Raw genomic sequence first — 24,399 nt, 5'->3', positions numbered from 1 at the left:
CGACAAGAACACAGCAACAACACAACATCACATCGACGCCAGAAACAACATGGCAACTCGAAAATCCACGGCTAAGCACTACTGGCAACAAAAACAAGGAGCAATAGCAACAACAAAGGGCCAAACTTGATTCGCTCCGCCTTTGTTGCGAGGCGGATATCGTGTTCATTGTACGGTACCCCTCAAGCGTCGAGAACAGTTCGCGAGTAGTCGGTTCTCTGACACCCTTTTCTTGTAAGCATTCTTATGACTTATGATTTTTAATTTCCAATATAAATATTATTAATAATTCTGGTTGGGTTTGATAATTCGTGGTTATTTTTTATGTATATAAGAATTTTTTGTTGTTATTAGGTTAGTCTACAATTAAGATGCAACATTTAATGAAATTTCTTTTCATATAGAAAACTACTCTGTAGTCATTTAATGCGAATCCTTAAACATTTTATCATGAAAAATACTTCAGTTTCATTCAGTTATCCCTCCTCTTACTTAATACCGCTAAAACTAATATGCCCAATAGTGCACGGCACTGCGGGAGCGAGACCCCTGCTGACACATAGCCGCCGTCCCGCTCTGGCACATTCTCATTCTCGTTCTCACTGGCCTCGCCCGCTAACATTAACCTTCGGCTGGTGGAGCACTCGCCTTGACCGGAATTTCGGGGCCGTTCCCATTGCCAAGTGAAGGACGCACCTTGAAACTCAAGGATTTTGCGAGTTTTGCGAAATTTCGCAAACTTTTCGGCAATCAGTAGGTCAAAGCAAAATTTTGGCAAACTTTTGCTGGTAAACAGGGGAGTGGGGAGATACATAAATATATATGGGGTTTTTGCTCGACTGTCGATGACATAAGCAGCTCATATATGTAATCTCCAAGTGGCATTGAGATGCGCCGCAAAAACAAGTTCCGAGTTTTTTTTTTTTTCTGTATGGTTTTGGTGAGGGGGAATGGGGGGCTCAAATATATTCACTCGATGCGTGGCGGGTTAAATGAACTCTCGCCGGATTTTCCTTGACGTCGCTTTTTCGGGTGGCCCGGCCACCAGCTAAACACTTTTGGGCGCCTCATAGCACAGGTTTCGATTTGAGCTTTTTTGGAAGCTAAGGTTAAGGTTACTCGCTAATTGCCCCACAGTCATCGGCAACCCACCCACCCAAATGGGTGTGGCCCGCTGTGACGCGGTCGGTGGTTGTACGGTTGTAGTACGGTGGTGCAATGGTGCGATGGTGCGGTTCGGTGGTTCCCGGCCGGTTCGATGGTTGATTGGTAAATTGGCAAGTGTCAACGCCTCGCTTGTCCGTCCCGGCATTCGATAGTGCGGTCAGTCAGGCCCCAAAATCCAGTTTGGTTAACAGGCGCGCACGATCGCGCAACAAGTGGATGGGCGGCAGCGGCGCAAATCACATTCACGCCAAGTTCCCCAAGTTCCCCCATTTGTGCTTGGCCAGGGCGTGGTCTGTCAGTCGACTGGCCAGTGGCTCTCCACTGGGGAATGGGCTGCTGATGAGGCCGTGCTGGTAGTGGGGGGGGGGTACTTTAGGGGTATGGGGGCTGCGCCAAGTCGTTAACTCAACTTGGCACTCATCCAAAAAGGCCGGGCATGCAGCATTTTAGAGCGCCGCCTGTTCCAGGGTCAGTTGAACGTTAACTGGCCCTTTCCTTTGGAGCGTATTTGGTTCAAGGCTGTTCTCATGGCCCCCAGCCATGAGCTCCACCAAGTTCAAGGTGCTTAATCTGTAGAAAAGTTTAATTAAAGGCAAGTGTTTATGTTTAATATGTTTAATATTAATATGCGAGTGTGAATTTAGTACTAAAGAGCTTAAGTAGAGCTAACTTACTCTTAGTCTGAATTAAACATCCATAAAGAATTTGAAACGAAAAGCAATACTTTGTACCCCAGACAAAACTACTCAGATAAAATGTACACATTTAATTTGTGGAGCACTTAATTTGCGCCTGTTAAGCAGCTCCCGATTGGAGCAGTAGGGTTGCTGGCGATGGAAAAAGCCAAGGCAAACATCAATAGCTGACCATACGCTCGCTGGTCAATGGGGCTCCACTGGCCATTTGGGGGCCATCGCCGGCAGAATCGCCGGCGGAATCTTGGAGCAGAGCCAACAAACTGGTTTCTCAACGTCGAAACGAATGCTGCTTCTTCTTTTATTTCGCCTTGGGGTTCGCGCACACACACACACACGCGAGACAAATAGTTGGGTTCGCTTTTTTTTCCCCCCGTTTTTTGTTCAATTGTGGGGTATACGCTCTTTTTGTGGCTTGTGGCTGCTGCTTGCCTGTTATGATTCATGTGGGAAAACGTTGAACGCCCACAATAATGGACGCTTTTAGTCGCCGCTTCTTTGGCACGGCTGTTAGTTAATCGGCGGTGTTAGGCGATAGTTTTTTTGGCGCATAAACGGCAAGCTGTGATTTTTGCTGCGGGCCGAGTAAAAATTTGTGCAATAAGCAAAATGACGGGCACAAAACAAAATGTCCGGCCGGAGTGGGCGCCCGCAACTTCCGCCGCGGGCGCCATCATGCAGTTCTCTATTCCCGCACCAACAGCCATCGCCATCTTATCGCGTATGTGCCATACCATACCATTCAATACCATACGCTACCATGCCATGGCATACCATGTACCCCATAGTGGCATAGTCGTAGAACACCAGCCGTAGCGTTTGGGGGCAATTTTCCGTTTTCTGTTGGCCTGTGATGTGAGCAAACAAAATGACTGCTCAAAATTGAGCAAAATGTTCAAGCGTTTGCAGGGGCGCGAGTGTTTGCATTAGAAACTGCGGTGTTCAAACAAACAATATTTACCTATTTTTTTCCCGCCTTTCTTGCTTTTGTTTTTGTTTTTCTTCTCCAATTGCTGGGCATGTTGCACAGTGGAAACGAGAGCGAGATGGCAAGAGGGGCGCGCAGGGCTCGCATTTGTGGGCGTGTATAGAGGCAATGGGTTCTCATGACTTTCTCGCCCTGGGTTTTTACATATATGTATGGAACCCCTCACCGGCAAGGTGGCGCCCTCTGTTAGCCGCTCGGCGAACCAGTCAATTTGTTTTGATTGCCCTTCGCTTGAAACAGGAAAGTGTAAACATGCACTTTGGAGCGAAAGAGAGCGATGAATTTGTTTGCACGGCTTAAAGAGTTTCGATTATCACTAGCTTTTGCCTTAAACTGCCGCAATTTGTCAGCTTTGGCAATTTCATTGCCGGCACACACACACACACGCACACACCGGCGACCAGTCACATTGAAAACCCCTGCCATTGCGACACTAGCGTCGTCTCGCTCGCACTCTGCCCAATGCCGTTTTGCTCGCATTTGACGGCATTTCGTTGGCCTGAGCGTTCTGGGCGCCTGGTGAAAAAGAGGGAATTCACTTTTGGCGGGGTTCTCGTTTTTCCAATTTTGTCCAATCGGCCTTTGTGGGCGCTGCTCTGGGTGAATTGCCGCTCCGCCCGTCGAACGGAACGAGTCCCGTACAGCGCCGGCGATTGCTGATAAGCCAGGCAGGCGGGCGGGCATGCTGGCTATTGCTGCTGTTGATAAGGCGTCGGCTTTTTTAGGGGAGTAGTTAGTAATTTGCGTTAAATGGGCAGCACCAGCAGAAGCAGCAGCAAATTAATTCGCAGGGTAGGCGTGGTTGCGGGCCTCCGCCCACATGAAACAAATTGTGTGCAGCAGCACGTGCCGTGTTGTGCCGTCCGGCCCAGCGGCCTTTTGCTTTCGGAACAAAGTTCCAATTCCGATTGCGAACGAGCTGCGAATTTCGACAACGGCGACAAGCGATTCGCTCCGGCTGCCCATCGATGGAGAGCTGGGGAACGGAATCGCATGGCATCGGTCCACAGACAACACCACACACACGCGACTTGGCAGGTGGGGACGTGCACCGGTCCGTGGTGGTGGCGGACTTTTTCAGACACGTTCGGTTTTCGGTTCGGTTTCCACCAGGCGACCAGCAAGTTTAGCTGCCTTGCTGGCTCATCGCGCAAAGCGGCCGTCGTTCACTGGGAAACATCAGCTGCCGCCTACAGTGGGCTGCTTTAAGCGAAATGTAGTTAAAAATTAAATTCGTACTATGGGCTGGGCCGTGGTAAATGGTTCTTATCAAAAATTTTTATATTTCCACCTTGCCACCAATGATACTAAAAACATTTTTGAAGAAATATAATTTTTTTTTTTTTTTTAATTTTATTAATTGGAATTAAACAAGTTTACTGCTACCTATGTGGCAGCTTGTCCAGGTTTTACATAAAATTTAAATATAAATTGTATTATTACTTTAATTTAATTATTTATTTTAATTTGTACTAATAAAAATCATAGTTTTCAAAGAACAATAACGTTTTGAGACTGATGAAGTTAACTTAAGTGAAATAACTTTGGGCATAAAAACGACCTAATTGCTAAGCATGCCTAATTGTTGTAGTATTGTTGACTTTAATTTGCAATCTGTGAATAGAGGTAAGGTTATAATGCTATGCACTTTGTACCCGTTGACTTTGAATGGGGAGATCAACAAAAATGAAGTTCATCTTTTATTATACTCGTTGGAAAAATTGTGTTAATAGGAAAAAAAATTATAAGACAAAACTGTTTCGGGAAATAAAAGCAAATTACATTTTATTTTAGGAAATTTTAATTTAATGATTCATTTACGAATTATTGAATGAACATATTTACATATCAAAGAGTTTTTATTTATTAAACGTATTGTATGAAAGGGTATTTAATGTTCATATCATTGTTAGCCCCTTTGTTTTTTTGGTATTTTTTGCGTGGTTGCCGTGCGGTCATACTGACCCAATCAGGTGAAAGCGACTTCGGAATTATCGCGCTACAGGGCGATAAGACTGACGACTGATTAGTTAACCAGCGGCGATCGTCGAGGTGAAAGTTCACACATCTCCGCTCCAAAATGTCAGCAAAGGCAGTGTCCAAGTCCAGCAAACCAGGCGCCTCCAAGGAGCCGTCGGCGGTAACTAAATTGTACCTGTTTGCGTACAACGCCGGTCAGGTGGTCGGATGGAGCTACATCCTGTGGCAGCTGGTCAACTACTACATATTGCAGGGTCCGGAGTTCCGTGCGCAGGTGACGTTGTGGGAGTATACTCGGCTGGCCGTGATCATCTTCCAGAATGCCGCATTCGTGGAGATCCTCAATGCTTCTTTTGGCTTGGTCAAGTCGAACCCTGTGGTCACTGGCTTCCAGGTGTTCAGCCGCATGATGGTGGTCGTCGGCGTGGTAATGGCCACGCCCACTGGCAAGGTTTCACCCGGTCTGCCCATCGCCCTGCTGGCCTGGGCCATCACTGAGATCATCCGATATGGATACTACGCCCTGAACATCGTCAAGGTGGTGCCTCATTTTGTGGTGTTCCTGCGCTACACCACCTTCATTGTCCTGTATCCCATCGGCGTGACCGGGGAGCTGCTGTGCTTTTGGTGGGCCCAGAGCTATGCCCGTGAGAACAGCGTGTGGAGTGTGGTGATGCCCAACAAGTGGAACGCCACCTTCTCGTACTTCGGATTCCTGTGGATCGTCATGCTCGGCTACATCCCCATCTTCCCGCAGTTGTACCTGCACATGTTCGCCCAGCGCCGTAAGATCCTGGGCGGTGGAGCCAGCAGCTCACCCCAAAAGAAGGCCAAATGAACCTTGACCAGCGGCGAATGCAAATTATTGCATCATTTGCATATCTTTGGCCGTCGCACTTTGGAGCCGTTTTCGCTTTTTGGGGTCTCTCTTGCCTCACCTCTTACACAAGCACATTCGTTCGGACTAAGCTTAGTTATAAGTGGTTTTGTGTACAAATAAACCTAGATACTCTTCCAACAAATTTATTTTCCCTTCGCTTTCAAAGTGGTGTAGTGTAACAGTAACGGCTTAAATATTAGTACATTAATGCTGCGACCATTGGATGGTCTTTAGGTCGATGCCCTCTTGGACCATCTCCCACAGCGGCGACATCTCGCGCAGTCGCTCCACATGCTTGATGCACTTGTCGGCGGTGTAGTCCACTTCCTCGACGGTGGTGAAGCGCCCGATGCCAAAGCGTATGGAGCTGTGGGCAAGATCCTCGTCGGTGCCGATGGCACGCAGAACGTAGGAGGGCTCCAGCGAGGCGGAGGTGCAGGCGGAGCCACTGCTCAGGGCCACATCCTTAAGGGCCATCAGAAGGGACTCGCCCTCGACATAGGCAAACGACAAATTTAGGCACCCATTGTATGTGGCTTTGGCATCACCATTCCTGATGACATGCGGCAAGGCACTTGAAATCCTGTCCAGCAGGCGATTGGATAGAAAGTCCACCCAGTTCTTGTCGTAGTCCATCTCACGCAGAGAGAGTTCCGCAGCAGCTCCCAATCCCACGGCGAGCGGGGCTGGAACCGTTCCGCTCCTTAGGCCACGCTCCTGGCCTCCGCCACTTTGGATGGGCTCCAGGCGAACCCTCGGCCTTCGTCGGACATACAGGGCGCCTACACCCTTTGGGCCGTAGATTTTGTGGCCCGATATGGACATCAGGTCGATGTTCATGGCGTTAACGTCCAGCGGGATCTTTCCCACCGCCTGAGCGGCATCCGTGTGGAAGAATACTCGGCGAGACCGGCACAGTTTGCCAATCTCATCGACGGGTTGCCGTACGCCGATTTCGTTATTCACCGTCATAATGGACACCAGCGAGGTCTCCGTTGTGATGGTTTCCTCCAGTTGCTGAAGGTCGATGAGTCCGTTGGCCAGCACTGGCAGGTAGGTGACTTTAAATCCCTCGTTCTCCAACGCACGACAAGAGTCCAGCACGCACTTGTGCTCCGTCTGGGTGGTGATCACGTGCCGCTTCTTAGTGCCGTAGAAACGGGCAACACCCTTTACTGCGATATTATTCGACTCGGTAGCGCCGGATGTGAAGATGATCTCCTTGGGATCGGCGCCAATCAGGGTGGCCACCTGCTCGCGGGCCTTTTCTACAGCGGACTCTGTTTCCCAACCGTAGGCGTGGGTACGGGAGTGGGGATTTCCGTAGAAATTGGTCAGATAGGGTAGCATGGCGTCCAATACACGTGGGTCCATTGGAGTGGTGGCCTGTGCATCCAGGTAAAGTGGTCTACCCTCGGTCTGTTCGTTCTTTATGTTGAATCGCACCTGTCTCTCCCGGAATTCTACGAACGAATACGATTTTGGTAAACGGTAACTGTGCATCTTGGAGGATCCGCTTACCTTTGGATGTGGCGGCTGGTTTAGCCGCTGTGGCCTCGTGCCTAACCACATTGGCGAATGCATTCGTCGCCCGGGAGCGGAGGACCTGCGCCTGGATGCGTCCTAGCACTTTTTGCATTCTGTTGGAATCCTAGAAATTCTGGTGTTAAAATTCGTTATCACGGATTTCACAATCAGTGGGACCGTACTCGGCGGCACGAGATATACCAAAGGACTCCGGAATTCACTTTAAAATTATTTGATTCGATTATGCAGAAGCAAGTTTATGAATTGCTTCGAACATAAGAAAAATTAGTACCAGTGCAAGAAACCAATATTCTTCAGATATATTTGCACTTAATGTATAATTTACAGAGAACACTATTTTAAAACATATGTTTTAATTTTAAATATATTAGCTTACAACATTATGTTAATCATATAGCCAACTTAAGTGACGAATTCACGAACTTGCGCGCATAGGCACGGTATATTTTTGTCAGTGAACCACAAAATACTCAAATACTCAATAATGTAAGACAATTTAAACAAAAACTACATAAGTTGAAATAGTTATAAAATAATAAAAATAGAAAATAGACAAAAAATAAAAGCAATTTCAAATATGGTTGTCTGCCGGTTCTTTCAACAAGGCTCCTGCCGCTATGGCACAAAGTGCAAGAACGAGCACTTCGATGTTAAGTAAGTTATTGATATGGATATTAAAACTATGCAGATGTACTAATAACTTAATTATTGTAGGCAATATCTCAAGGCCGACATGGAATCCAGCCTCAATGGCAAGATGTGGCCTTTATCCGTCTACGGACCTTTCAAGGACAAGGCCAATTTCCCCAACTTCATTCAGGATCAATCCTTCGAGGAGGTGCGGTTCATGTGTTACGAGGCCAAACGACAAAACCAATTCGAACAGTTCAGCCAACAGTTTAACCGCGAGGTTCTAGAAGCTAACAACAAGATGAAGACCATGCTTCAGTTGTCGCCGCAGGTCCTGGAAATGATGATCAAGATTCACGATACGCCGGAGGGCGGCACTGTGTCGGCTGCACCTCAGCAGCCCAGTAATCCCTTCGCTGCAGCAGCTCCGTCCGCCGCCAATACATCCGCATCCATTTTTGGAAAGCCCACACTGAGTGCGGGAAATATATTTGGGAATGCCACAAGCCAAGCCAGCAACACCAATAGCATTTTCGGAGGAACGATGAGCAATGCCAATGCAGGGAATAGCATATTTGGTGTAGGAGCTGCGGCAACAGGTGCAACAAGTGTGTTTGGACAGCCACAGCAGCAACAGCTGCAGCCTGCTGCTCAAGCTTTCCAAGGGGGTAACATTTTCGCCCAGGCGCAGGTCCAGGTGCAAGCTCAGCCAGTGAATCCCAATCCTTTCGGTGGTTTCCAACAGCAGCAGCAGCAACCGCAGTCGACGGGAATCTTTGGCCAAGCCGCAAATCAAAATATGGGCGGAATCTTTGCTCAAGCGGCTCAGCAACAACAGCAGCAGCAGGCAGCTGCCTCCGGATTATTTGCTCAAGCAGCAGCATCTGTATTCCCTAATCAACAACAGATGCAACAGCAACAAATGCAGCAGCAACAACAGATGCAACAGCAACAAATGCAGCAGCAGCAGCAACAACAATTTCAAATGCAACAGCAACAGCAAATGATGCAGCAACAGCAAATGATGCAGCAACAGCAAATGTTGCAGCAGCAGCAGCAGCAAGCGCAACCGACCAACGAAATCCAGTCCTCAGTTTACAGTCGAATGGAGGATCTCAGCGAGCAGGAAATCGAAGCATTCAAGGCGGATCAATTTCTACCAGGTGCCTTGCCATTCAAACCGCCTCCACGGCATCTTTGCTGAACCAAAAACTTCCTTGGCTCACTAGCGTATAATGTATATATTCTTACAGAAGCTGATATAATAAAATAAGTATAACTAATAAACTAATGCATCATCATATTGAGTCGTTCCATGTTAATAGAGTACACGGCATGCGAGCCTATCAGGTTGCGATCCCTGAAGGCCAGTTGGCAGTCCTTGAGAGTGATTACTGTGCGTTCGGTGGGTTGACTGAAAGAAACAAAACATAAGTTTGTGTTTCACATGAAAATCTGAATATTATTTAGAAGCTTACACTTCTTCGCAGGCGGAGAGGAATGTCACATCGTCGTTCTGTCGCCGCATAAAATTGGCCGTATTCAGTTCCTTGTCCAGTTCCAGCGGCGTGTCGTCCACCTTCTGCCTGGTGACGGTGTTGCGCAGCGAAGGATCACGCAAAGGAGCACCTACGTCGTAATAAAAGTTTCCCTCGCCGCTGGTCTTGTAGTGCTTTCTTTTCTTAATGATTGCGGATAGCAGATCCTTAAGCAGAACTTGCACGGCCATGGCAACGTACTCGGCGACATTGTCGTCCACGGAGACAAGTCCGATTTCCCAGGCGCCGATCAAAAATCGACCCATAATGAATCCCGCGTCGGGCAGGAAAAGTTCCTGGGCACAGTATCGCTGCGACTGGAGCTGTTGCTGCTGCTGGTCCGTCGGACCGCCGATCGTGGATGGCGGACGAATGATTTGCATATTGTCCTCGGCGACAAAGTCCAAGACGTCGCAGAGCTCAAAATTAAGGCGCTCGGCGAAGGTGCGGGAACTTCTCTTGCGCCGTTTGCTTCGATTGCCACTACTGCTGCTGGTCTGGACGGCCGGAGGATTCTCCAGCGGAGCAAAGGCGTCGATCTTGTTGAGCAGCGCGAGCAGGAACTGATTGTGGAGGTGCAGTTTGTCAGGTGTTAGGATTTTCCGCGACTCCGCATCGAATTCCTCCTTGGTCCAACGGCTGCGGAACCAATTCTTCATGTTGGCCCGGTAACGCTCCCAGTTGTCGCCCAGAGCCACCACTAGCGCCTCCTTGGTGGCCAGAACTCTGTCGGTAAGCATTTTAGTATTAAGAATAACAACTAAACACGAAAATGCAACTGTTTGCAAATTGCAATATAAACAAATGAATGCGGCTGATTCGAGTGACCGTTCGAAGAACTGCTAAAAATACCATTTTCATTTGAGATAAAAAAAACCTTATTTTTGCAGAGCCCTTTAAAACAAAATATTTGTTTTAATCTTAATTGTTCAAAGTTTTTATTGTGTATAAGTTAGTTAATTAAAATATAAATATTAATGATAGAGCCCACACCAATCACACAGCATAAAACAATACTATTTGCGACACTATTGGATCATTAATAAATAAATAGAATATAATAAATATCTTGGTTAATGTTAAAATATTTAGCTCATAAATGGTATACTTAATTTACATTACCATAAATTGTCAATACAATGATTATTGTATATAAATGCTACGCATAAGATCATAATAATATTGAAGGTCAACATTACACTGAAAATAACTATGGTTATATAAATATGGTATCGGATTTAGAAGGATCTCTTTTCCTAGGGAAAATTCTTTTAGCTTAGAAACCCTCATCTTAATTGACGCGATCCCATCGCCATACGGTGCTGTCGTCGCACACGCAAACCAAAATTGAACCGTCTTTGGAGAAGGAAGTCTGCCGGATGGTGGAGTTGCTCTTGGGATGAACTAGCTGGCTACACTTTGTCAAATTGGGATCATTGCAGTCCAATTCCCAGACAAATGTTGTGCCCAATTGGTTGCCCAAGGCCAGAATCTTTTGCCAGGCGTTGAAGGCGAAGCGTACGAACCAGATCTCGCACATCTTGTAGTCAAAGTGATGCAGCACCGTGGTGGACGACTCCTGTGGCTTGATCTCATGCCACGGTTCTGAAAGTTTGCCCGGCTTCCAGCAAACAATTGAATTCTCGCAGGATTTCGAAAAGACAAAGTCGCCGAACCACTGAACGCAATCCACATAATTTCGATGTATATCCCTCGTCGAGAAGTCCGGAAAGTGCTCTTTGATCGTGGGAAACGGACCCGTATTCTTGTTGGGACTAAAACCAGAGCTCAGCTCGATGGCCTCTTTTATATCTGGCTTGTCCAGTCGCCAGAGCTTCAGTGAGTGATCCATTCCACTGGACATGATGCGATCACCGCGCAAATCAAAGTCCACAGACAATACTTCGTCGCGGTGTCCTTCTACGCCGCCGAAAACCGCTACACACACGTCCGACTGAATGTTCCAAAGGCGCAGGGAGTGATCCTTGCTGCCGGACAGAAGTAACTGCGGTCTAGTCGGATGAAACTTCAGCTCGTTAATGGCGTGCCCGTGACCAATGTAGTTTTTGCTGCACTGGTGCTTAACCGGATTGAAAATGCGAATGACGCCGCGGTAACCAGCCGCGGCCAGGACAGGATCGCCGGTAACAGAGTCGTAGGACCAAGCGCATGTGTAGAAACTTTCATCGGTCTAACGAGGGCGTAACGAAGATGTAAGTAAGTAATAGCGTATGATGAGTACTTACATCTGGGTCTGCGTAGACCTGTAGCAGTCGAATGCCTTCGCAGGACTCCCGGCCGGTGCTCCTTTCGCACTCATAAATGGAAACCCGATCCTTGCCAACGGTGGCGAACACCTGCGGCTGTCCTCTGTCCAGGAACGGATTGAACTGCACTCCGAAGATCTGGTGGTTGTGGTCCTCGCGGACATGGGAGCTGCAATGTATCCGGGATATAAACTTTATGAAATATCTTTTGTCTGGAAAAATCATACCTATATTTGTACAAGGGCTGAACCATTTTGGGTGCCTTAACCCGCCGACACAGGCGGTTCAATTTTCGTGTGTTGGGCGATTTGCTCCTGGTGGTGGTCGTTGTAGTGCTGAACAAACTGGCAGTGTCCTCACGATCCACTGAATTAACTTCGTGCTCATCATCCGGCTCCACAACATTGCAGACGCTCGAGGAATTGTTGCTCAGCACTGCCTCCGCAGGAGAGTGGTCAGTGGATTCGTCCTCCGCCGGTGGCTCTTCGCTGGGAGTAGCTATTTCACTGGGATTTGTTTCGTTCATATCTGTATTATTCCGGCCAACTTAAAAGCTTCTTTTGTTTACAAATTAATCCCTAGAGTGACCGTTTGCAAATACTGACATACAACACAGCGTTGCCATTCTGGAGCAAAATAACCTAAACGAACAACCCTGTTTAAATCACAATTATAATGTATTTAAAAATCTAATTTACATATGTAGTTATAGTTTGCTTAAATCTACTTCTTGGCGGCGAGCAACTCGTCCAGGTGCGCCTCCACCTCCTTGTGTGCCTTAACGCTATGTTCGGTGCGAGAGGCGGCCTCGTGGACGAAAAATCCGCGCAGTAGTTCTGCTTTTGTTTGAACAAGTTGCGCCTGCGCCTGTTGCAATTTCAGTTCGTTTGCCAACTGCGGCCCCAATTTCAATTCGGCGGTCTCCTTGAGAAGCGTACACTTACGGGTGAGAAGCGCAACCAATTTCTCCAGACCGCTGCGATGCTCCTCCTCCAGGCGCAGGATCTCCTTTTGGTCGCAGCTTAAGTCCGCCTCCTGGCCAAAGGCGTCCGGAAACTCCTCGCGTATCCTGTCGCACACTTCGGCAATGGGTTGCAGAGTTGCACGCAATTGAGCGGACAATTTGGTGCGCACCGTCTTGCGATCCGTGTAATTCAAGGGCGGAAAACTGCTGCCGCTCGGTAGGCCTGTTAGATTTCCAATGATTATTCACTGCATTTGGGATGAACTTGTAACGCGCCTACCAAGCACCTGCTCCTGAGCAGCTCCCTCCATCTCGCCCAGTCGCGCATAGCTTCCAATGGAAACCAATTTGAGAGCTCTTTTGATTTCCTCACTCGGGTTTGAGCCCACATCCAAGCGACGCAGCTCGTCCAGCACTAGCTTCAGCTTGAGCACCTTCTTCAGCTCCGCATCGCGAGCCTGCCGCAAATCTTCCGATTGTCCGGGTAAGAGCGTGGCGGATGGATCATCCATTTAGGAAGTAAAATGCTTAAATTGGTCCGAAATTGATTGTTTAATTCGAATGGGCAAGCGCATGGCTGCGATACGGCAACACTACTGATCAACAGTGTGACCGGTAGCCACTAACGATAAATATATTTTATTTATATTTTATAATGGTCACCCCAAGATTATTATTTAAAGCGCGCTAGAAAAACGATCTAAATTCAAAAATGTTGATTACCCAAATAATTATGAAACAAATTCGAGACTATCCAATTGTGACCACACTTAGCATTGCCGTCGGCACTGTCCTGGCATCCGAGGTGATTTGGAAGCTGGTCCAGTGCTCGCGCAACAAGCGAGAGAAGGCAAGCCGCGTGCACGAAGTGATTGTCTTCAATGAACTGGGCGAGATCTGTGCGGCGGCGCATATGCGCAACAACAGCATAGGATCCCAGGAACCACAGGTGTCGCCCTGCTGCAACGCGCATTGTTCGCTGCGGAATGTCGCCAAGATCGCTGAGCAGATCGATCGGGCTGTGTACTCCATTGACCTGGCCATATTCACCTTCTCCTCGCTTTATTTGGCGGATGCACTAAAGAGGGCCCTGCAGCGCGGCGTGATTATCCGGATTATCAGCGACGGTGAGATGGTCTACTGCACTGGCTCTCAGATCACTATGTTGGCACAATTGGGAGTTCCGGTTCGCGTGCCCATTACCACGAACTTGATGCACAACAAATTCTGCATAATCGACGGCGTGGAGCGCGTCGAGGAGATTCGTCTGCTGAGGAAGCTCAAGTGGATGCGTCCGTGCTATAGCATCGTGATCAGCGGCTCCCTCAACTGGACGGCACAAGGACTCGGAGGCAATTGGGAGAACTGCATTATTACAGCGGACGAGAAACTCACAGCCACGTTTCAGGCGGAATTCCAACGCATGTGGCGGGCTTTCGGGAAGACCGAGGCGAGTCAAATCCAGCCCAAATAGAAACCAATCTATTTAATGTATGACTACCAAACAGTTCCTCAGTATGCCAAATAATTATAGTTCTTATTTTCTAAGTGCCTTCTATTAAAGTAACACTTATTTTGAGGCAACTTGATCTTCACACACACACAAAGGAGTGCCAAACTAAATAAGCAAAACAAAATTAATCAAAATCTATACTTATCAGTATAGTCGTATGAAATCTTTATCACTTTGATTAAGTTGACTAATTTTCAAGGTGCATTTAGTTATAATCAGTTTTGACGATGTATATACGTAAAAATATACGTGTATATACGATGTATATATGTAATTTTCTACTTTATTCATTATAACTGTTATTGAAAGCTTTCAAGTAAATAAAAATTAATTACAAAAAAGATGTATGTATGTAGATGTAAAACATGTATGTATGTACAAAACATTCCAATATATATCAGCTACAGATTTCTTTACTCTTATATAGTTTCTAATCCAACCCAACTTATCAACTATTTGTCCTGTTGCTTCAGCTTATCAGCGCGGCGCATAAATGCCTCCTTCAGGCTGTTGAGTCGTTCGATTTCTGCCCGAATCTCATAATATTCCAGATAGGATACAGCCGACTTCAGTAATATTTCTTGTTTTAAATTGAGCACGCGGGCGACTTCCTTTTGCTTGCGATGCAAGGCGTTCAGTTTGAGCGAAACGGACGACTCCTTGGGCGCCTTGGACTTCTTGTCGTTCTTCGATTTCTTGGACTTCTACGGAGATCAAAATGAAATCAGTTTTGGGTCGTAAATAATTTGTTTACGTACTTTAATTTCCATTGTTTATGTGGAGATCTCCGCGTGCTAATTTGTTATTAAGTGCGTGGTGAATGGCAAAAAAATAAGATGAAGAGGAGGCGGTGTAAGTTCTGTCATTCCAAGAGGTACTTTTAACAAAAGGAAATCTAAGTAAAAAGGTCTTAAGCAAGAGGATATCTAAATAAAAAGTTCTGAAGTGCTGCATTGTGTGATAACTTCATAATTTCAATCAGTTTTAATATTTTAAACATTTTTCGGTGGTTTTATGCGCGCATCACTGTGATTGGCATTTAATTTCACTCAGCACACCTGGTATATTTCCGCTTGCCGAACTGCGGTCACACCGGCGTCTTTTTCTTGTGAAATTTTCTGTATTTTGTTGGAAAAATAATAATAAATATGGGTTCCTCGTCGTCGGGAAAGAAGCACAAGAAGGACAAGAAGAATCGTCATCGCTCGCGATCGTCGGAGCGAACGCGGCGCGTCACAGAGGACGAGGATGTCACACTGGACCTCACCGACGACTCCTCGTCGCGGCACAGACACCACAAGCACAAGAAGCACAAGGAGCATCGCCACAAGCACCACAAGCAAAAGGAGAGCGAGCGCGCGAACGAGGTCATCTCCCTGGAGGAATCGGACTCGGATAGTAAGTGTTTGCCCGCTATTTCACACGCAAAGTGCAGGCCAGGCTCAAGGGCGATTGCCGTAGGCGGGAGATCCGACGGAAAAGCGATATTCTGATTGACGGACCGCCCATTGCCCGGCAATTGCCTTGGTGCTGCACTTTACCATTTCCGAACGTACTAAACCCATCGTTGCGTTTCTCCACGTTTCTCATTTTCTTTCAGGTATCCCGCTGCTGGTGCAGATTGTGAGTGGGAAAGCGGAGATGTGGTTGAAACGATTCGCCAGCTATGATGATTAGACAGTTCTAACCGGTGTTCCCTATTTCCAGGTTCCGACTGCGTAGAGGTGCCGGTTCAGGCGCAGGTGCAGGTGCAGGCAAAGTTGAGGGACGCCAGAGAATCGTCCAATCGTGACAAGGAGCGGGATTCTGGACGCGAGCGTGAACTCCTAAGGGAAAGGGAGCGAGAACGAGATCGGGAGCGGGAGAGGGATCGGGAAAAGGAGCGCGAACGGGAGCGGGAGAAGGAGCGTCTCAGGGAGCGGGAGGAGCGCGAGAGAGAGCGTGAGAAGGAACGTATCAGAGAACGCGAAAAAGAACGTCTTAGGGAGCGCGAGAGGGAGCGGGAACGAGAACGTGTACGGGAGCTCACAGCTCCACCACCACCTCAAATCTCCAAGCATGCCGAATATGAGTCTAGGCGAGAGCGTGAGATCGAACGGGAACGGGACGCGCGCAAACGATCAGGACGTGAACGTGAAAGGGAACGCCATCGGGAACGGTCCCGATCCCAGTCGCCACCATCTTCGTCGCGTAAGCCAGCCACTAAGGAACGCGAGCCCTCGTCTCGTTCCTTCTCGCCCATACCCGAAAACGGAGCCGGCGATGTCCTGTCCATTACGGAGACGAACAAGCTTCGCGCCAAGCTGGGTCTGAAGCCACTCGAAGTTGATAGTGGTCCCAGCAAGGTAGGCCCTCCGGCTGGAAGCAGTAGTCAAGGCGAGAGCAAAAAACCCCATGCCGAGGCCGATCTCTCCTCGTATAAGGATGAGTGGGGCGAGTTTTTGCACAAGCCGGCCGACAATCTGAAGGAGAAAAAGGAGGCAGAGAAGCTGCGCGAGAAACTCAAACAGCGCAAGGAGAAACGTTTCTTAGAGGAGCGCCTGGCTCGCATCAAAACACTGGGTGAGTCTGATGAGGAAACTGACAATGTGTCCAAGTGGGTGGACAAGAACAAGCGAGTCGTCAACGAACGCGAGGAGGCGAAGCGTAAGGTATGTAATTAGTCTTTCACCCTTTATATTGTTGTAATAAACCTATCCATTCTTAGGCCAAAGAGTTGGAGGAACTGGATGAGGCCTTCGGTGTTTCGGAGATGCTTGAGCAAGAGAAAACCAAAGCCCGTCAGCGAGCATATGGCGATAGCAATCTAAAGGGCCTGCGTGTGGATCATGATATGGATGATTTCGGCGAAGGGCGCACTGTTATTCTAACTCTTAAGGATCAAGATGTGCTAAACGAGGAGGAAGGCGACACTCTAGTCAATGTTAACATGGTCGACGAAGAGCGCTATAAGAAGAATGTGGCCAACAAGAAGCTGAATCCGCTCAGTTATGGCTATAACGTGTACGAGGAGCAGTACGATGAATTGGGAAATCCCATCGAACGTTCGGTGCTGGAGAAGTACGATGATGAAATGGAAGGTCAGCCGAAAAAGCGCAAGAACTTTGTGATTGGTGAGAATATGGATGAGGAGCGGGAGCACAGACGCAAGCTCCTGGAGATTAAGACCAAATTAGCCGGCAAGCGTTTGGAAACCTTGGAGGACACCAATCTGCAGCTAGCATCGGACACTTACAGTGCAGAAGAGTTGGCCAAGTATGTATTTAATCGCAAAATGAATTACACTTTTAATGCAAACACGTTTATAAATTTCCAGATTTAAAAAGCCAAAGAAAAAGGTTAAGAAACTTCGGCAGAAACTTAAAGCCGAGGATCTTGAGCCTTTGGCGATGGGCGAAGCATCAGGTTCTTCAAACTTTGGTAGTCGGGGTGGACGTTATCGCGATCACGAGGATGCGGAAATGGAAGAGCTTAAACCACAAATTAAAGTAGAAGTAGAGGATGATGATTTGGAACGTGTACTTGCCAAGGCTCGCAAACTAAAACAAAAGGAGAATATCATCAAGAAGCCTTTGCCCGTCGACTTCGAAAATATTCAGCGGGAGATGAAACCTGAACCTGTGGAGGACACCGCCTCAGGTGTGGTCCTTACCGGCGTCGATGGCAACATTGTCTTGAACGCCACAGCTGAGTTTTGCAGGACTTTGGGCGACATTCCTACGTACGGTATGGCGGGCAACCGTAATGAGGACTCCAACGATATGATGGACTTCGACAAGACCGAACAGCCGGAGGAGCATATGGAAACACAGACCGATGAGCCTGCCCTGAGTCACGGCACCTGGAATTCGGTCAATCCCGATGAAGTCATGCAGCCCGCCGATTTGGATAATCTGGGTGAAGACCTGGAAGATCGTGCCATTCTAGACGAGGAGCCCGATGTGGGAGCTGGTGTAGCGAATGCTCTGCGATTGGCGCTGTCCAAGGGTTACCTTGAAAAGGAGGAAAAGAACAGACCTAGCAACACAAAAATGGCCCATCTGCAGGCCAAGAACTATTCCATTGAGGATAAAGCGGCTGGGTATGTAGTTGTAGTAGTTAAACAAGCAAACCTATGTTAATATGGTATCTTTTCAGTGAGGACGAGAAAGTTGGTCGCCGCGATCGCTTCCACTTTGGACCGATTACCGACTTTAAGGACAAGGAGACCTTCAAGCCCAATGTCAAGTTGGATTATATCGATGACAATGGCCGCATATTGAACCTCAAAGAGGCGTTCCGCTACTTGTCACATAAGTTCCATGGCAAGGGGCCCGGCAAGAACAAGATTGAGAAGCGTCTCAAGAAAATGGAGCAGGATGGGGTGAGTTGGTCATTAATCAAAGATTGGGAGCATAAATAAAGGGGTAACTTCGTTTCTTCCAGCTAATGAAAACCATGAGTTCGACAGACACACCCTTGGGAACACTGACCATGTTGCAGCAGAAGCAAAAGGAGACGAAGACCGCTTACGTGGTGCTCAGTGGCAACAACAAAAATGTGCCAGGTGTCAGCGGCTCCGCAATAGCCAAATTTAAGTAGAGAAGGGCGCAGGAAAGACTAGCAATTTAATTAACAAGATATCCACAACCAAATGCAATAGACACTTCCTAATCCGCGTACTAAATACTTAAGTTCAATACCACAACATGTGCATCCGGCTCAAATATGTAATTTTCTTCATATTTATTCAAATACACTTTGGATTTATCTTAAAAAGCTGATCGCGATGGGAGGATCTTCATTCTGGCGGGTCACTGAAAAGTTGATAAGTATGTAACCAGGATCATGTCCAATGTCACCATGGGTACTTACAGGTAAACGATCTGCCAAGAATAGTTCTCTTCTGGCCTTGGGACATCTGAAAGCCCTTACCAATCCTGTCGTAACACGAAATTTCAGAGTATCTGTTTTTAAATCGAAATGTACATTTAGCACCCTGCCCGTATGGAATAGAGTTGATAAAGACTTCTTCAACATTTGGCGGCGTCAGAGATATGCCAAAAAACATCATAAATTGGTCGTCATCAGTACGTCCGAAATCCAAGCTACCGTAACCGAAGATCAGAGCTTGCAGGAAACCACCAATGCCGGTGAGGAAGTTCGCCGAGCCATCGTAGCCCATGGGCGTTTCACTCCACACCTTAAACTCGGGTCGTACGTAGCTCTTGTAGCCACGCTCGAAATACTCATTCGCCAGTGTTAGCTCGAAGTTTCGGAGGTAGTTGGCTGCGAACATGGACCAAGTCATTGCAGGACCTGATTCGCGGGTCACGTTTGCGTAAAACCGTAGATCATTAATGTGTGTGGAGCTTTAGCAGGAAGCAGTGGGGTTATTAAATGGATACCATCTATATCATGCATGAACCTTACCCTTTATCGAAATTCAATGGGTATCCGAGGAGAATGGTGTCTGCCTGCTTGATAATGGTGTCGCGGACATAGCCCTCATACTCGGGATGATAGTTTAGGCTCTCATCGCATAGAATCACCAAACCATCGCTGACCTCGCGCCATTTTTCCAAACGTTCCGTGCTGGCATTACCACAATGCTTGGCCAACCATTCGGCAAAGTTTAGTGCAATTTTGGACACAGCATTGGTGTACACATTATCGTTAACATTCGCATGATCTTCATCGGGTCCCATGACGTTTAGCAAGTGGCATGTTTTGGAGGAATCATCACAGGTGGCTCGGCTCACGAGGAAATCGGCCACATCGGCGGTAATGGGCCACGCAGTGCCACAGGTCCATTCGCTATCGTTTGATTGGGCGAAAAATTTTTGGATGGCAAATGATATATCGGGGGATATATGTATCTCCTGTTCCGCCACCTCGGGACAACAGGGATTGGTGACCTCTGTGCCAGTGTAGGCACTCTCCCAGGGAAATCTTTAAAGTTTCTTTTTATATATATTTATATATATATATTCAAAAGGTAGCTCACCTAGCTCCCTTGTAACCAGTGGCATTTGCATGATATTTAGCTGCCTCCAGCTTTCTGCTGCGATAGCCCAGAACCTCTTTTGCATAATCCAAGCCGAATAGCGAGACTATCGGCAGCATCCAGATCTCCGTGTCCCAGAAGTTGTGCCCCTGGTAATCCGCCTCCAGATTGCCACGCCCCAAGCCAGTAGGGCTTAATCCATAGAAGGGTTCGTTTTTCTGATTGGTTTTCAGTGACGGAAGGGAACTTACTATATAGAATATGCCAGCATTTACAATCTGCGACAATTCCAGAGCATCACCCTTGATTTCAATGGAGAATTCATTGTCCCAGAAACTGTTCCACGATTGGGTGTGTTTCTGGAGAAGATTACCGGCGCTCAACTGAAGCACATCCTGCAGTTCCTTTCGTGCCACACTTTCGTCTCTGTCTATGGTAAGGATAACTCGATGGCTTAATTGATCCTGCCACGTGGGCCACTGCAGTTCGAGGGGTTGCTCCAAGGATTCACTGAAGAGAACAAAGATCTCCTGAGGATCTGGTTGGAACTGCTCGTTCTCAACCACCTTTGTTCGTCCGCGAAGTGTGCGGTAATCTCCGCTGGCTGAGCTGCCATTGTTGATCACTACGAAGTCGAAGGCATCACTGGAGTTGCCAGCGAATTGGGTTAGCCTTAGGAACTTTGGAGCTACAAATATGGAAAAATTTTTATCATAAAAGTTTGTAATCAATAATGAATAAGTTTACAGTTAATCCTTGAGTTTCGGCCGGCAAGTCTATTAGCCACCACTTCATAGACTAAAGCACGATTGTAGTACTTGTGCGGATAGGTTCTTTGTTCCACTGAAATCCCTAGACTTTTGTATGTTGTGAGAACCCGGAAGTAGCCATCTCGGAGATCCATCTCGTAGCTGGTTCCATTTACCACATCGTTGTCAGTGGCACAACCGAAGCGATCACAAGCTTCCGTGCTGATATTTATCCAGTTGGGAATGCGAGCCCGCTTGCTGTTTCCGCCGGCTCCGTTGTAGACTCCGTTCATGAAGATCGCATCTCCGAAGATCGTGTATCCCACGTGGCCATTGCCCAGGGTGGGCATGAAATTCAGGTCCGAGGGAAGACTATAGGATAATAGTATCAGTTGATAATTATGCCATAATACGTTTAGTAAGTGTTTTTGACCAAATAAAGTACATACTTAACTAAAGTGCTAAAATATCTAAAAATAACTGAACAAAGTTGTTTGAATTCTTCAGATAGCGCATTTCTTATAGAAGGTATACTTAGCTATATAGTCACATGTAAACTCATTATATATACTTATATATTATATTATTATACTAAATTTGAACCACTTTTTCAGAATCTATGCAGAAAATTTCCTTTAGTTTTTCTACCTGTGTGTTTTGAGGAGATAATTTTCCGGCGTTTCAGTCAAGCAACTCTGGAAAAGCGCTATAAAACCGATGTAAGCAATAATTTTCCGCATATTTTCGCGATCTACTGTGCAGCGAGGTCCGAACTATACTGATTTCGTTTCTTTTCTCAACTAGTTGCAATTTCCACGAGTGTGATAAGAACGCTGATAATATATGTATTAGATTTAATCTTTGCGGGGTGGAATGGCTGATTCCTACAATCGACTGAATTGAAGTCACTTTTCCTATTATTATGTACCATCGGTGCTTTCCCTAAGTCTTGAGTGCCCTCTTATCAGCACATATATTGCCATTGAAATCCACTTAAAATTTATGATTAATATTATATTACAAAAGGTATAGTTTTCTATCTTATTGATCAGTTGTAATAGTTAAAATCTTACTAACCCACTAGTTAAATTGCTACTTTAGCATTAAATAGACTCTATTGTTATTAAGTTCAATGGGTAATGTATTAATCTTGTGTGTGATTAAACCATTAAGTTCAACTGGCTTACTGGCAACTGGCTGTGACTAAGAAAGTGATAGGAAAGTGCTCATGAAATGTAGCAAAAATGTAAGAGAAGATTGCCTCGCGGCATTGTTCTGAGTTTCTTGTGCCACAATGCCGATAATAGTGTCCCATGTCCAAAGGCAATTGGCATTCTTCCCAAGCACTTGAAGACAATAAAAAAAAAACTGAAAACATTCAAGAACCCGGCTTTTTTATTGCACCGCACTTGGAGATCTGAATGGGTAGACAAGAAATCGACTTGGATGATGGACCGAGATTATCAAGTCGGAGATTAGACCTGACCCAAAGAGAAGCTGCGAGTGCTGAAAGATGGAGGACAATCATGGGAAATCTCATGTCTAATGCATAGGAAAAACTCAAATAGAAAATGAGAATAAAAGTCATTAAAGATTGACTACTGTCAGGTGGTGGTGGCTAGGCTAAGGTCTGATCTCTGTGACTGGGTGGCCCTAGACTACATATTTTTTGTTGTTGTTGTTTTTCACCATCTTCTCTGTCTCATACTTTTTATGATATTTTCATAATTCCTGGTTACAAGGTAATTATGGTCTTTGTTGTCGACTCTAATTACCTGGGAGTCAGCGTCTGCCCTTTCCCACATCGGAAGTGGGCTGTGCTCCCTTGCTGAGCTTTACAACTGCTTGGTCGACCCGACCCATGATCCATATAGATCCGATATATATTCAACGCCATCTTAGATAACTGACAACGAAGCGTAACCAGGCAAGGAACCGACTACCTATAACCGATATGCGTTCGTGACTGGAACCCCATGTGATGGCTCTACCCCTAGGTGCATATGTGTACGAATACATCTCTATTCGTGCACTGGAAACAATTACCAATTACTAATATAAAATATCTGTCCAAATTACATGTGTATCTTAGTTTTATTAGATCTATATTCAATATTTAGTAATATCTTATAGATAAAATAGAACTAAAACCATTAGTAATCAAATCTATTTATGATATCATGTAAATGTTTTGTTATAAGCATTTCTGGTTTATACAGCTTCTCAGGATTTTTCGTGGAGTGTATCTGTATCTGTTCCTTTATCTGAATCTTGCCGTGCTACAGTTCTCTCTCCGAAACTTTGAAGTTCGGCTCAACCGAGCTCGGCACTAATTTTAATGGCGTTACGCCGCTATAGGTTTTCTGCTCAAGATCCATAAAGAAATGCTCAGGTGTTCGTTCCCCCAGTCGGTGTACTTGGTTCGACTTGGCGGAGTCTTCCTCCACGGCTGTGGTTTGGCTTGGCACGAGATCTCCATCGGTGGGTTTGTGGGGCTGTCCCCCACCCCTGCGATTTAGCCCATTTCACTGTATCATCCCCCGCCACATATGTATGTAATATACTACATATGCAGATATATATATGCATTTGGTACTTTTCAAGAAGTCAAAGTCGGGGTTTAATCGCGATGTTGTCGCTTGCCGGAGCGTAACTGAAATATTAAAACAAATTTTTCCGTTTTTTTTTTTAGTTTAGTTTTAGTCATGTTGTTGTTGTTTTTCCTTTGTTACTTGTCCGGCCATTTTGCTGGCGGTTTTGGTTTGGTTTGGCGTCAGATCAGATTTTTGTTTTCTTCTTGTTTTATTTGAAGTGTTATTTGTTGTTAGCTTTTTCGTTTTTGCCAACCTGTTGGCCAAAGAGTCGAGTCGAGTCGAGAATTTTACGCAACGAAGCGTTGCCAATGAGTTTCCGCTTTTGGAGGCATTGGGCTTAGTTGTTGGCCATAATGCCATGCGATGCCCAGAAGTAACCAAATAATGGTATAAATGTAGTTAAGCCAAGAGGATTTGGCTAATAAATGGGGCGATATATTTCAAAGGGACCCGAAGATGTAAGTAATATTGCACATTGTTTATTATTTATGTATATTAATTTATAAAAATATGACTAATATTTATTATTAAATAAGTAATAATAATTATTATTATCTAAACCTAAGTTCGATGATTTTTTTTATGGGAATGCATACATTTTTAGTAATAGCGAAGTAAATATTACCGTTTATTATTTTTCACACTACTTTCTAATCGCAGCAGAATTACGAAATAATTGTGAACTTTTGAAATATTTCCTCGCCAACTGTGGCCCAAACTATATTGGTGGCTTTTCATAAGTTTTTTTTTGGGGCCCAAATGTTTTTCTGCCTAATTTGTGAGCAAGTGGGGTGCTTCACCCCACCCCACCCCCTCCACCGAAAATGAAACGCGTGTGAAAATCAAGTTTATTGTGCGGCCACCCAGCCATTGTGCTCCACAAAACTACAAATACAATGT

General features: G+C 46.2%; 10 protein-coding genes across 11 annotated transcripts; 4 read left to right on the top strand and 6 right to left on the bottom strand.

The window, feature by feature from the left end:
* Positions 1-4,812: 4,812 nt before the first annotated feature.
* LOC117147238 (very-long-chain (3R)-3-hydroxyacyl-CoA dehydratase hpo-8) lies at positions 4,813-5,852 on the top strand. The gene has a single exon (XM_033314056.1). The coding sequence runs from the start codon at positions 4,931-4,933 to the stop codon at positions 5,666-5,668; it is 738 nt and encodes a 245-aa protein (XP_033169947.1). The 5' UTR covers positions 4,813-4,930; the 3' UTR covers positions 5,669-5,852.
* Positions 5,838-7,429, bottom strand: LOC117147230 (cysteine desulfurase, mitochondrial). The gene is made up of 2 exons (XM_033314045.1): positions 7,232-7,429; positions 5,838-7,173 (listed from the first exon to the last, which is right to left on the bottom strand). Exons 1-2 carry the CDS (start codon positions 7,347-7,349, stop codon positions 5,915-5,917), a joined length of 1,377 nt encoding a protein of 458 aa, XP_033169936.1. The 5' UTR covers positions 7,350-7,429; the 3' UTR covers positions 5,838-5,914.
* Positions 7,430-7,741: 312 nt separating this feature from the next.
* Positions 7,742-9,191, top strand: LOC117149425 (putative uncharacterized protein DDB_G0271606). The gene is made up of 2 exons (XM_033316775.1): positions 7,742-7,912; positions 7,973-9,191. Exons 1-2 carry the CDS (start codon positions 7,836-7,838, stop codon positions 9,090-9,092), a joined length of 1,197 nt encoding a protein of 398 aa, XP_033172666.1. The 5' UTR covers positions 7,742-7,835; the 3' UTR covers positions 9,093-9,191.
* On the bottom strand, positions 9,111-10,253 carry LOC117149441 (transcriptional adapter 1-like). Its single transcript, XM_033316776.1, has 2 exons — positions 9,367-10,253; positions 9,111-9,302 (listed from the first exon to the last, which is right to left on the bottom strand). Exons 1-2 carry the CDS (start codon positions 10,164-10,166, stop codon positions 9,176-9,178), a joined length of 927 nt encoding a protein of 308 aa, XP_033172667.1. The 5' UTR covers positions 10,167-10,253; the 3' UTR covers positions 9,111-9,175.
* Positions 10,254-10,339: 86 nt separating this feature from the next.
* On the bottom strand, positions 10,340-12,292 carry LOC117139996 (polycomb protein esc). Its single transcript, XM_033302747.1, has 3 exons — positions 11,921-12,292; positions 11,673-11,862; positions 10,340-11,617 (listed from the first exon to the last, which is right to left on the bottom strand). Exons 1-3 carry the CDS (start codon positions 12,217-12,219, stop codon positions 10,718-10,720), a joined length of 1,389 nt encoding a protein of 462 aa, XP_033158638.1. The 5' UTR covers positions 12,220-12,292; the 3' UTR covers positions 10,340-10,717.
* A 59-nt stretch (positions 12,293-12,351) lies between these two features.
* LOC117140167 (augmin complex subunit dgt2) lies at positions 12,352-13,263 on the bottom strand. The gene is made up of 2 exons (XM_033302977.1): positions 12,938-13,263; positions 12,352-12,880 (listed from the first exon to the last, which is right to left on the bottom strand). Exons 1-2 carry the CDS (start codon positions 13,167-13,169, stop codon positions 12,417-12,419), a joined length of 696 nt encoding a protein of 231 aa, XP_033158868.1. The 5' UTR covers positions 13,170-13,263; the 3' UTR covers positions 12,352-12,416.
* Positions 13,264-13,329: 66 nt separating this feature from the next.
* On the top strand, positions 13,330-14,418 carry LOC117140076 (mitochondrial cardiolipin hydrolase). The gene has a single exon (XM_033302866.1). It carries the CDS (start codon positions 13,370-13,372, stop codon positions 14,129-14,131), a length of 762 nt encoding a protein of 253 aa, XP_033158757.1. The 5' UTR covers positions 13,330-13,369; the 3' UTR covers positions 14,132-14,418.
* A 102-nt stretch (positions 14,419-14,520) lies between these two features.
* Positions 14,521-15,032, bottom strand: LOC117140253. Its single transcript, XM_033303099.1, has 2 exons — positions 14,929-15,032; positions 14,521-14,874 (listed from the first exon to the last, which is right to left on the bottom strand). Exons 1-2 carry the CDS (start codon positions 14,938-14,940, stop codon positions 14,623-14,625), a joined length of 264 nt encoding a protein of 87 aa, XP_033158990.1. The 5' UTR covers positions 14,941-15,032; the 3' UTR covers positions 14,521-14,622.
* Positions 15,033-15,082: 50 nt separating this feature from the next.
* LOC117139775 (U4/U6.U5 tri-snRNP-associated protein 1) lies at positions 15,083-18,933 on the top strand. Of its 2 annotated transcripts, XM_033302424.1 has the most exons (6): positions 15,221-15,568; positions 15,878-16,821; positions 16,878-17,425; positions 17,487-18,251; positions 18,308-18,533; positions 18,596-18,933. In XM_033302424.1, the coding sequence occupies exons 1-6, from the start codon at positions 15,319-15,321 to the stop codon at positions 18,749-18,751; spliced, it is 2,889 nt and encodes a 962-aa protein (XP_033158315.1). In that variant the 5' UTR covers positions 15,221-15,318; the 3' UTR covers positions 18,752-18,933. The 2 variants fall into 2 exon arrangements, with proteins under 2 accessions (XP_033158396.1, XP_033158315.1); XM_033302505.1 differs by lacking the exons at positions 16,878-17,425; positions 17,487-18,251; positions 18,308-18,533; positions 18,596-18,933 and adding an exon at positions 15,771-15,793 and having other exon boundaries at positions 15,083-15,568; positions 15,878-15,983.
* On the bottom strand, positions 18,881-21,666 carry LOC117139907 (protein-glucosylgalactosylhydroxylysine glucosidase). Its single transcript, XM_033302623.1, has 6 exons — positions 21,554-21,666; positions 20,904-21,277; positions 20,157-20,844; positions 19,583-20,101; positions 19,025-19,521; positions 18,881-18,966 (listed from the first exon to the last, which is right to left on the bottom strand). Exons 1-6 carry the CDS (start codon positions 21,643-21,645, stop codon positions 18,917-18,919), a joined length of 2,220 nt encoding a protein of 739 aa, XP_033158514.1. The 5' UTR covers positions 21,646-21,666; the 3' UTR covers positions 18,881-18,916.
* Positions 21,667-24,399: the final 2,733 nt, after the last annotated feature.

The sequence above is a fragment of the Drosophila mauritiana genome, chromosome 2L, assembly GCF_004382145.1.
Source record: "Drosophila mauritiana strain mau12 chromosome 2L, ASM438214v1, whole genome shotgun sequence".
Taxonomy (NCBI): domain Eukaryota; kingdom Metazoa; phylum Arthropoda; class Insecta; order Diptera; family Drosophilidae; genus Drosophila; species Drosophila mauritiana.
This window is presented reverse-complemented; position numbering and strand designations above follow the sequence as displayed.

Coding starts and splice junctions, on each gene's coding strand:
- LOC117149441 (XM_033316776.1), bottom strand. CDS start 10,166: ATGCTTACCGACAGAGTTCTGGCCACCAAGGAGGCGCTAGTGGTGGCT. Junction 9,303..9,366: donor CTCTCCGCCTGCGAAGAAGT/GTAAGCTTCTAA, acceptor TGTTTCTTTCAG/TCAACCCACCGAACGCACAG.
- LOC117147238 (XM_033314056.1), top strand. CDS start 4,931: ATGTCAGCAAAGGCAGTGTCCAAGTCCAGCAAACCAGGCGCCTCCAAG.
- LOC117139775 (XM_033302424.1), top strand. CDS start 15,319: ATGGGTTCCTCGTCGTCGGGAAAGAAGCACAAGAAGGACAAGAAGAAT. Junction 18,252..18,307: donor ATTGAGGATAAAGCGGCTGG/GTATGTAGTTGT, acceptor GTATCTTTTCAG/TGAGGACGAGAAAGTTGGTC. Junction 18,534..18,595: donor AGAAAATGGAGCAGGATGGG/GTGAGTTGGTCA, acceptor CGTTTCTTCCAG/CTAATGAAAACCATGAGTTC.
- LOC117149425 (XM_033316775.1), top strand. CDS start 7,836: ATGGTTGTCTGCCGGTTCTTTCAACAAGGCTCCTGCCGCTATGGCACA. Junction 7,913..7,972: donor AACGAGCACTTCGATGTTAA/GTAAGTTATTGA, acceptor TAATTATTGTAG/GCAATATCTCAAGGCCGACA.
- LOC117140167 (XM_033302977.1), bottom strand. CDS start 13,169: ATGGATGATCCATCCGCCACGCTCTTACCCGGACAATCGGAAGATTTG. Junction 12,881..12,937: donor TGCTCAGGAGCAGGTGCTTG/GTAGGCGCGTTA, acceptor GAAATCTAACAG/GCCTACCGAGCGGCAGCAGT.
- LOC117139996 (XM_033302747.1), bottom strand. CDS start 12,219: ATGAACGAAACAAATCCCAGTGAAATAGCTACTCCCAGCGAAGAGCCA. Junction 11,863..11,920: donor CAGCCCTTGTACAAATATAG/GTATGATTTTTC, acceptor GATACATTGCAG/CTCCCATGTCCGCGAGGACC. Junction 11,618..11,672: donor AGGTCTACGCAGACCCAGAT/GTAAGTACTCAT, acceptor CGCCCTCGTTAG/ACCGATGAAAGTTTCTACAC.
- LOC117139907 (XM_033302623.1), bottom strand. CDS start 21,645: ATGCGGAAAATTATTGCTTACATCGGTTTTATAGCGCTTTTCCAGAGT. Junction 20,845..20,903: donor CCGAAACTCAAGGATTAACT/GTAAACTTATTC, acceptor CCATATTTGTAG/CTCCAAAGTTCCTAAGGCTA. Junction 18,967..19,024: donor TCTTGGCAGATCGTTTACCT/GTAAGTACCCAT, acceptor TCAACTTTTCAG/TGACCCGCCAGAATGAAGAT.
- LOC117147230 (XM_033314045.1), bottom strand. CDS start 7,349: ATGCAAAAAGTGCTAGGACGCATCCAGGCGCAGGTCCTCCGCTCCCGG. Junction 7,174..7,231: donor ACCAGCCGCCACATCCAAAG/GTAAGCGGATCC, acceptor ATTCGTTCGTAG/AATTCCGGGAGAGACAGGTG.
- LOC117140076 (XM_033302866.1), top strand. CDS start 13,370: ATGTTGATTACCCAAATAATTATGAAACAAATTCGAGACTATCCAATT.